The sequence below is a fragment of the Haliotis cracherodii genome, unplaced genomic scaffold (assembly GCF_022045235.1).
Source record: "Haliotis cracherodii isolate W230 unplaced genomic scaffold, xgHalCrac1.p SCAF_3, whole genome shotgun sequence".
Lineage (NCBI taxonomy): Eukaryota > Metazoa > Mollusca > Gastropoda > Lepetellida > Haliotidae > Haliotis > Haliotis cracherodii.
Genome location: NW_027266286.1, coordinates 42,858,864 through 42,869,379, shown reverse-complemented (window position 1 = coordinate 42,869,379; position 10,516 = coordinate 42,858,864). Strand labels below are relative to the sequence as shown.

At 38.7% G+C, this 10,516-nt stretch overlaps 2 protein-coding genes across 2 annotated transcripts; both read right to left on the bottom strand.

Moving 5' to 3' along the window:
• Positions 1 to 828: 828 nt before the first annotated feature.
• LOC139475436 (monocarboxylate transporter 13-like) lies at positions 829 to 5,809 on the bottom strand. The gene is made up of 8 exons (XM_071258650.1): positions 5,788 to 5,809; positions 4,844 to 5,131; positions 3,896 to 4,039; positions 3,490 to 3,759; positions 2,256 to 2,651; positions 1,671 to 1,796; positions 1,226 to 1,332; positions 829 to 855 (listed from the first exon to the last, which is right to left on the bottom strand). The coding sequence occupies exons 1-8, from the start codon at positions 5,807 to 5,809 to the stop codon at positions 829 to 831; spliced, it is 1,380 nt and encodes a 459-aa protein (XP_071114751.1).
• A 1,612-nt stretch (positions 5,810 to 7,421) lies between these two features.
• LOC139475931 (uncharacterized) lies at positions 7,422 to 8,716 on the bottom strand. Its single transcript, XM_071259143.1, has one exon. The coding sequence runs from the start codon at positions 8,703 to 8,705 to the stop codon at positions 7,422 to 7,424; it is 1,284 nt and encodes a 427-aa protein (XP_071115244.1). The 5' UTR covers positions 8,706 to 8,716.
• Between the last annotated feature and the right edge of the window lie 1,800 nt (positions 8,717 to 10,516).

The following is a 10,516-nucleotide window of genomic DNA, read 5'->3' as shown; positions in this document are numbered from 1 at the left end:
AAGTGTCCGTCCCCTATTCGACCCTTTTCGTTCAGTAAATTTGCACTCAGTTTAACAGTGTGGACGTAGCTCAGTCGGGTAGCTGTCGGGCTAACAATCAGAAGGACGGGAGTTCGCGTCCGAAGGACAAAAACTTGTTGCTTGTCTTTGAGACATGTGGCCTACGACAGAGATCGTCCTCACAAGAAGTTGTGGTACTGTATTCTTAAGGTGCTCCTTCATTCATTACATACAAATCGCTACGAAGATAAATTGATGATTGTCACTCAAGCCGACTTGCCAACTGTATTCTGAAGTTCAAATTCAAAATTTACTCGACCTACATCGTATTTGAAATAGTGCATGAACAACCTTGAGACGAAACGCGTTGAATTTACGAATTCACATTGTGCAAAAGCTTACACATCACATATAATTACACACTGATTCTTTCAAGCAGAAAGATATGTGAAATTCCCTAGGCCTCCATTATCAATTGATGTGTAACGCATAATTTATGGGATAACGCGCCACATCCATCCTCCTCCATCTGGTGTTTAAAACATCTGTTCAGGGAAGAACCTTGTGTACTTTACCTGATGTGTAACACATCAGTTCAGGGATCACTTCAAGCTTCTTCCATCTGGTGTGTAACACATCAGTTCAGGGATCACTTCAAGCTTCTTCTATCTGGTGTGTAACATGAGTTCAGGGATCACTTCAAGTTTCTTCTATCTGGTGTGTAACACATCAGTTCAGGGATCACTTCAAGCTTCTTCTATCTGGTGTGTAACACATCAGTTCAGGGATCACTTCAAGCTTCTTCTATCTGGTGTGTAACACATCAGTTCAGGGATCACTCCAAGCTTCTTCTGTCTGTTGTGTAACACATCAGTTCAGGGATCACTTCAAGCTTCTTCTATCTGGTGTGTAACACATCAGTTCAGGGATCACTCCAAGCTTCTTCTGTCTGTTGTGTAACACATCAGTTCAGGGATCACTTCAAGCTTCTTCTATCTGGTGTGTAACACATCAGTTCAGGGATCACTCCAAGCTTCTTCTATCTGGTGTGTAACACATCAGTTTAGGGATCACTTCAAGCTTCTTCCACCTGTTGTGTAACACATCAGTTCAGGGATCGCTGCAAGTTTCTTTCATCTGTTGTGTTACACATCAGTTCAGGGACCACACCCAGTTTACTCTATCTACCCAGTTTACATAATATGAATAGCCTTCCTTCGCCCACACTTCGAAGTTTCATTTGCGATAAAACCATAATACCACCGCATATAGACAAAGCCCCGGCTGTGTAGAAGGACGCTGCGTATGTCCCCGTGACATCGTACAACCAGCCTGGAGAAAATAGCATGATTTAAATATTATGTGGTGTGTCTTACATTCCGAAGTAACACAAACATACCAGTTAAAGTTCATCCATGAAATTATTCCAATACACTTTCCACACGAATAGCAAACTACATGTATAAATATTTCAACATTCTGAAAGGAAACTATATAGTTAACTCATCAGCGTTTCTCGTTTCCACTCCTAGAATAGTTAGAGCAAACACCAATTGCAAATTCCTCTCAGCGTAAATAGCTTGAGTGCATCTATATTTATTTTGGGCCACATTTTTTTCTTGTGCTCAAAGTTCTGTTTTTAAAAAAGCATATTCACAATACACAACTACCTGCTAGCGGGGAACTAATGAAGCCAGCCAATCCTTGTAGAAACAACATCAGACCCAGGGCTTTGCCCAGGTTTTCAAGACCCACCACATCTACCAGAGCAACTGTCTTTAACCCCGTCCAAATGCCTGTTATGGAACAAGATGTTGAATGCTGTGTTACTGTTTCATGGAAAGAGAACAACGTTAAACAAGTTGAAAGAATAACATGCAAAAAGTGCCTGAAAGCACGTTCAATGCCATCAGCGCACGATGACACGTCAAGTCATGGGGTCATAGTTGCCTCTTATGACATGCAAATGTCCCCAAGAATCAATTCTACCCCGAATCTGCCCCAGAATACAAAAAAACATACATGAACTGGCTGCAGTCAGTTGAAATAATATTGCATTCATTATACTGATCCTTACTAGTACTGTTATCAGTCTGAAAACATTCTGGATTCGCTCCATCCGAATGTGCATGTATATAAATTACATTGGTACTTGATAAAGCAAAAAACGTTTAGATTGCAAGATATTGATACATACCGATGAAACTGAATGTGAGTTAAGGAATATGATATTCCAAGACGTTTTAACAACTTACCTGATAAAGGACCAAATATCGCAGCGAATCCCATTAGCAATGGAAATGATGTCAAGAAAGGACACACAATCACACAGAATCCACACAGTATATTAGACCACGCCCATAAAACCTTGATATTGACACAACTGAAATCCCCAATCCAACCGAAGAACAGTCGTCCTGCTACACTGGCAAAACCAATCATAGGCAACAACCAAGCCACCTGGTGTCCAGGAACTTGTAAGTCACGTGCTCGCCTTGGAAGATGTGCGAAAGGAACGAAAATGCCAACTGTAGATAGGGCATTGCCAAATATGAACAGACAGTACTGGATATTGTGGAGCAGGTGTGTGTATCCCTGGATCGGACTAATCTTGCAGCATACTTTGTCTTTACTTTGTAGTTCAGAAGCACCTGAAAGACAGGGTTATTTTTAAATAAGTATTGTTAAAATGATACAAACTGAGTCGTTGGTGTGGTAATTGTTGCTGTCTTCCTCTGTTGTTTCATAATGCCATCAACCTATGTTTCATGTTGCTGTATTAATAATAACAACAATAACCAAGGTGACTTCTCTTAATGTGCCATTTCAGCGCCAGATTGTGTACTCCATCAACGTTTTCTTTTATGCTCCAGGTGGTATGTGGCCCATGCTAAAATTCTATCATTGAACGTCTTTTTTGGGTGGCACTTGATGGACCTGCCTCCCCATAATTAAATTGCATCGTCCATCAACATAGTTTGGTGATAGTGAGTGAGTATGGTTTTACGCAGTTATAACAATATTACAGTAATATCACGTCAGGTTACACCAGAAATTGGCTTCACACATTGTACCCACGTCGGGAATCGAACCCGGGTCTTCGGCGTGACTTTAACCACTAAGCTACCCGACTAGTTTGGTGATAGATCCTCTAAGTATATTTGAAGAATGATCAATACTCAGTTTTTCCATTTCAATGTTAAAGAGGTACCTCTAAGGTAGCTTAGGGTAGCTTAAAGTCGTAGATTTATTATCAGCAAATCACTGAACTGAATCACGCCTAAATGTGAAATACGTCTCATCAAACACAGGCAAATGCCAGCCTCAAAACGTTATTATATCCCTTCGTATTATGTATACGATCCTCAGTGCTTTAAGATGCAAATGGACAACTTATTATGCCCGTTTGTCATGTGAAAAGATAGGCTAGTAATTACATATACACGTATTATTAACATAAAACTCCCGTTACATGTAACCCATCCCTACCTTCAGGTGCAGGAGATAAGGCTTTCTGTCTTTGTTTCTTGGGACGATACAAATATCCACAAACTGCTGCATTTAACACAACCGCTCCAGAGATGAGAAACATGCCGCTTAAGCCGTAGGCGGTTCTGAGTGCTTGGAACATTGCTGAGAAGGTCATTGTTCCAGCGCCTGATCCCGAGGAACATATACCATTAGCCAGAGCTCGATGTTTCTTCATGTACTGGTTTACTATCACCTTGGATGGTAAGAACATCAGACCCAGACCAATTCCTAAACGAGATGTAAATTCATGTAACCATTTAAAACAACCATCAAATAAGGCTCTACGAAACTCCTCATTTTGACCTGATTGTGACGTGTTTTAATACAACTTGACCCTCATTGAATCTTATTCTTTGAAGCTCACCTACTAAAACTCCATAACTGATATAGAGGTAGTTAATACTTGTTGCAAACGAGCTGATCACAAATCCTGAAGAAGCAATGACAGCTCCACTTATCGTAACAGCACGACAGTCGTATTTGTCCGTGAGGATCCCTGCCACTGGGGCTGAGAAAAAAGAGCAATTATTGTAAAATATGTAAACCGATACATGTACACGTTAGTCATGAACTTAGCGTCCAATGATAAGGGAAATGCTTACCAAATAACTTGAAACATTTGTGTTTACAGATGTCACAACAATAACAATCTTTTGCCATGACAAGGCATCTCATTTTCGGAACAAATATCCCAATAATTTTCATTAAGGGCAAGTTTGTTTGTTTGTTTATTTGTTTGTTTGTTGTTTAACGCCGCAGTCTGGACCAGACAAGCCAGTGACAACGTGAGCATCGATCCACGCAATTGGGATACGGTGACATGCATCAACCAAGTCAGCGAGCCTGACCCCACAATCCCGTTAGTCGCCTCTTACGACAAGCACAGTCGCCTTTTGCGGCAAGCATGGGTTGCTGAAGACCTACTCTACCCCGGATCTTCACGGACCCAATACGGGGAAAGTTACACATCAGAATTCGGAGTGTGTATTTGAAGTTTCCGGGATAATGGTGAGCTTGAAATTATGATCGTTTAATATCCGACTGTGATGTCATATAATTTGCGTCACAATGAGCGAAGTGACGTCTTGATAGTGACAATCTGTGTAAAATTAAACCTTTCCAGGATACCATTAGTTTATTTTGGGGTCCCACATTTCAGTTAGTTTGAATATTTTTATTTTCATTAAACCAAAGTAAGACCAATGTCTTACCATATACCGTATCCTATACCTTGTTTAATAGCTACGTATCAAAACACGAATTCCTAAGTAGAGAAAAGTCCAGGTGTTCAATCACATGTCATAACACTTACCTACCATACTGAGGAGACCCGTTGGAATTGAGCCAATCCAAGCTGTGTCTCCGCGATTCATGTCGAAGTATTCCAAAAGAAATACGTATATCACACCAAATGATAGATTTATACCTAAGAACATGGCGTGGCTAAAGAAGGACGCGAAAACAATAACCCATCCCAGACCCGAATCGGACTCTTCAGAAGTTTGTCCGTTCCTTGACAGCAAATGATGTGCCTGAAGTTCGCTGTCATCCTCTGGCATGTCTTGTGTCTTTTTAAAGTTTTCACGATCAAAAGATGTCACTTTTTGTCAAAAATCTTTGAAGAATTTACAATATACATGTATATATATATTTTTAATTATTGTGTCATGATATGTGCTCTTGGTGCGTTTTAAATGGGTAAAGAAAGCATTTTTGTAAGTATTTTCATTTATGGGATATTTTTGTTGTTAACATATAAAAGAAATTCATTTAGGAGTTTCAGCGTGTAACTTGAATCAAATTTATATGATTCCTGAATAGAAATAATATATAACCATGTCCTTGATGTTTGTGACTTACCTGTAACACGAATAACAACCTTGGAATAATCAATTATCCACTGTACAATGCAAACTGTCCTTTTGCAAACAATGCAAACTACATTTGCAGGTAACTATGGCAATGACTAATGCAGAGAAAGTTTGGACAGAATCGCGACAAAGATCCCGAACGTACATGTAGATATTTTTACCTGGGTGATGAGGAGAGAACATGTCCTAACGAAAACTGGGAAAAGAGGTCTACTAAAACATACACGAATAGGGGCAGTTTAAGGAAAAAGATTCACCACCTTCACCAGGTTACGTCCTGTTGGGCAATTATTCCAAACCCAAGTGATCTCAGTTCCTGCTCACATAAAGTAATGTGAAAACTCTAAATTTATTGTTTCTACTACTGTAATCAAAGCGGACTCACAGCAAACTTGTATCCATGACATGTTTTGTGATTCATCATCTCCAACATGTATGTGTCAGAAATGTTCATAAAAATGGACAGCGAAAGTGGAAGGTGAATATGAGTAGGCTACTGATGGAGAGAAGATGAAGGCTGACAATGAAGGAGCTTGTGATGGAGAGATAAAGGCTGGCAATGAGGCGCTAGTGATGGAGCAAAGGTGAAGGATAAGATAAGGCTAATGGTGGTGAGATGTGAAGGCTGTAGATGAGGAGGCTGATGATGAATGGTAAACGCAGAAGATGAGGTGGCTTGTGATGGAGAGAAGATGTAGGCTGATAATGAGGGGCTAGTGATGGATAGATAAAGGCTGGCAATGAGGCGCTAGTGATGGAGCAAAGGTGAAGGATAAGATAAGGCTAATGGTGGTGAGATGTGAAGGCTGTAGATGAGGAGGCTGATGATGAATGGTCAACGCAGAAGATGAGGTTGCTAGTGATGGAGAGAAGATGTAGGCTGATAATGAGGGGCTAGTGATGGAGAGATAAAGGCTGGCAATGAGGCGCTAGTGATGGAGCAAAGGTGAAGGATAAGATGAGGCTAATGGTGGTGAGATGTGAAGGCTGCAGATGAGGAGGCTGGTGATGAATGATAAACGCTAAAGATGAGGTGGCTTGTGATGGAGAGAAGATGTAAGCTGGCGCTAAGGGGGTAATCATGGAGAGATAATGGCAGAACATGAGGGGGGCTAGTGAAGGAGAGACGGTGAAGCCTGAAGATGAGGGGGATAGTGATGGAGAGATAATACCAGAACATGAGGGGGCTAGTGAAGGAGAGACGGTGAAGGCTGAAGATGAAGCTAGTGATGTAGAGAATGTGAAGGCTGAAGATTAGGAGGGTCGTGATGTTGAGAAGGATGTAGCGTAAATGGTGGAGAGAAAGTTGGAGATTCGGATCAATCTCAATACTAGCTTTGCAGCCGTCCCTGACACAAGGGGATGTTTAGCCAAATATGTCATTATTAATTACGATTGAATATCGTAACTCTGTTGGTTTGTTTTAAGAGGCAGATGAATCTGAAATTTGTGTCGAATGAATGCATTGGGTTGGGAAGAAAGTAAGGAATGACTTTACTGGCCAAACACACTTAAAAGACAAAAGCTCGAACGACAATGACAGTGTGCTGGCAATCACCCCAAAAGCATAGAAGATTCCAGGATCATCTAATTGCGAGGTGGACAAAAGGTTTAATCTGTAATTAAAAGCCATGTTCCGCATTGTCCATTCTACAAGATGATCGAGTATTCAATGCAACAAGTGTACCACAACGTTTTAACTACATTTTTTCAGTATTTCTCAACATAAGCAATAGGTACTCAAAAACGTTATATTGTTGTTGATCATAGAAGCCACGACATGTTGACCATTCTCTTAATGTATTTCATGTAACATAATATTGTTTTAATCATAACTGTCTTCCATCACATCAATCTAGAAAATGTATACTCAGATGGAAATAGAGCCACACCTTGAGTGAATTGCGAATTGTGTGTTTATTCATGTATGGGAGGCCATAGGCCCATGTACATTTCAGGTATATATAGTAATATACAATTGAGACAATTTACATTGCAAACAATCTTAAGGGTATAATATTAGGACTCGGTACGTAATAATAGGGCTTCCTTCACATACTTAGCTACATTTCTGAGTATACAGTCATTTTTGCTATTTAAGAGATTACTAAAAGTCTTAATACATGGATTGTTATAGAATCTTACAGGAATATACTTTTGTCTTAATGTTGCGTAAAACGGGCAGACAAACACAAAATGGACTTCGTCCTCAATACAACCATTGTTACACAGCCGACAAAAGCGTTGTGAAGAATCAATATCCTCTCTTCTGCCCAGATTACTCCGTATAGGCAATTCACTTAATCGCAACAGGCACATCATACGTCTATGGTCTCTATTTCTGAAAGCTGTAACATAATATTCCATATCCAATAATATCTTGACGTGTGAATAATACCTTAATTTACGAGACTCATAAATTTTGATCTGTATACTCTGTTTGTTGCAATCCAACAAACGTTGTCTAAACAGCTGCAAGAAACACTTAACATCACCAATATTCTGTTCGAACCACACATTACCAAATCCATATATGTCGAGTAAATATTTAACATGAGTTGCCCAAGTAATTCTACCACATTCATCCAGCTTCTTCATTAACAAATAACACTGTCGGGGATATCTTTCATCATTCATTCTAATCAGTTTACACCAGTATTTAACACACTTCATATGATAATCCACATGCAAACCATTTCTTCCACATTCAGCTAATATTGCCGTACTTGATACATATTTACCAACTCCTAAAACAAATTTACAAAACTTAGTATGAAAAGTTTCGACAATTTGACTACCTTTGCAGCCGCAGATCTCAGCACCATAAAGAAGAATGGGCTTTATCTTAATATTAAACAATTTAAATAAAATATTATTAACAGGCATATTTACAAAGTGAAATTGCAATTGTTTAATGGCAAACAAAGCCTTATTGGCTTTTATCTTGAGAGTATCAATGCATTTAGTCCAAGACAATCTATTTGAAAACAGAACACCCAGATAACTATAGTAAGTACTAACATTTATACGTTTATCATTCAAAAACCATCGTTCATCATACCTTAAAGTACCACCTCTTCTGAAAACCAAAATTTCGGTTTTAGACATGTTAATTTCAAGTCCCCACTTTTTACAAAAATTGGATAAAATATCAATTTTTCTTTGCAGACCTATTACTGTGTCATCAAAAATACACAAATCATCTGCATATAGTAAAAGTAATATGTCCATAAACTCCTCTCCAATAAAAATCCCTCGCATATCACTACTTTCTATCATTGACTGTAATTCATGGATAAACATCGTGAACAGAAAAGGACTCAACACGCAGCCCTGTCTTACACCACTCAATGATTCGAAATAATCTAAAAGAGAGTTATTTGATGTCCTGACAGCACACTGAATCTTAGAGTATAGATCCTTCAAAACCACCAATAAACGACCATGTATTCCATTTTTCATTAATGAATACCACAAGAGATTTCGGTTAATCGAATCGAACGCTTTACGGAAATCAACAAACAAACAATAAAATCTACCCCGACGTTTAGAGAGATATTTTTGTGCTAAACATTGTAATGTAAATATATTATCAATTGTACTGTATCCGCTTCGGAATCCTGCCTGAGATTCAGGGATTGTATCATAAACGTCGGCAAAGGTCTTGAGTCTATTATTTAATACTGTTGTCATCAACTTTCCAAATACATCCATCAGCGTTATTCCTCTATAATTATTGACATCATTTATATTATCTTTCTTATGCAGGAGAACTACTATACCCTTTGCCCACTCGTAAGGGAATACACCACTTTGCATAATCCTATCAAAAAATATAGTTAAGTATGATATGATTGAAGTACTACAACAATCACCATTTCCGGTAGAATTCCATCCGGTCCAGCCGATTTACCCAGTTTCAAGTTATGCATAGCTGATGATACTTCTTCTTCAGTTATATCAACATTAAGGAGATTATTCATAACATCATCATTACAGTAATTGCACTCATTAGTATCATGATTGTTCATAAAAGTTTCTGCCTCATCTAGATTGTCCTCATCCACAAGTATATCAGTTAAATTAAACACATGCTGGAAATATTCGGTCCACTGTATATTGGTAATACCTGGGTTCCCTGTCACAGAAGGTGAAGAAATAATATTGTTGATGCGTCTCCAGAAGGATTTACCACTTTTACTATTATTGACCAGATCATTTATACAATGTTCACTTGCTTCAATCTCTTCTGTCTACACATTTCTCTATATTTATTCTTAATTACAACATATTCCTTCAAAAGTTCCTTACTTCCTGAGATTCTGAATAGATCAAGTTTATTAAACTTTTGTCTTTTTAATTTCATACACTCATCAGCGTACCAATTCTTACTATCCTTAGTCCGGCAAACAGTACTATACTTCTTTTTTAAAAGACAACAAGACTCAGCACAAATATGAAATACATCAACCAAAGCTTCTACCGCAGACTCGATATTAAGTGGAACCTGGTCTCTGTCACTATCTAATACATAAGGTGATAACATATCGGCGACAGACTGCCGAAAAGTTTCAATAACAGTGTCCTTCCAAACATATCTTAGTATATCTGACGATGTATTATTTTCCTCGTTTTCTGCCCCATACTCCGTTGTACTGTCGGTATGTACTTGCAATGACATAACGATTGGAAAATGATCAGACTCACACTGTGTACGTACAGTAAAGTCAATATCTCTGGTAAATAAGTCACTGGAACATAAACAGTAATCAACCAAGCTTGCTCCGTCTCCTTTAAAACAAGTAAAGCTACCCTCTGTATCACCCGCACATCTCCCATTCAACATGTGAATGTTATGAGTTGAACATAAATCTAGGAGTTCCTTTCCATATTCATTGCATACATCATCACGGCTTCGTCTTGGCATGTCAAAGGAATCAGACACATAGTCCATGTCCTCAAAGCTCGGTATGTACCGATTCCCATCATGCACAACAAAATCGGACTGATTTCCACACCTGGCGTTAAGATCCCCAAATACTATAAACTTACCATTTGGAAAATGATTAGTGATAAATAAAAAGCTTTGCTCGAGATAATCTATACCTTGCAGT

What these genes read in the sequence shown, in the direction of transcription:
- LOC139475436 (XM_071258650.1), bottom strand. Translation starts at nt 5,809, where the DNA reads ATGTCATGGATACAAGTTTGCT. An exon ending in GTCATGGATACAAGTTTGCT is followed by an intron (nt 5,132 to 5,787) that starts GTGAGTCCGCTT and finishes TTTGACAAAAAG; the next exon opens with TGACATCTTTTGATCGTGAA. An exon ending in GGGTCTCCTCAGTATGGTAG is followed by an intron (nt 4,040 to 4,843) that starts GTAAGTGTTATG and finishes CTTTTTTCTCAG; the next exon opens with CCCCAGTGGCAGGGATCCTC.
- LOC139475931 (XM_071259143.1), bottom strand. Translation starts at nt 8,705, where the DNA reads ATGTTTATCCATGAATTACAGTCAATGATAGAAAGTAGTGATATGCGA.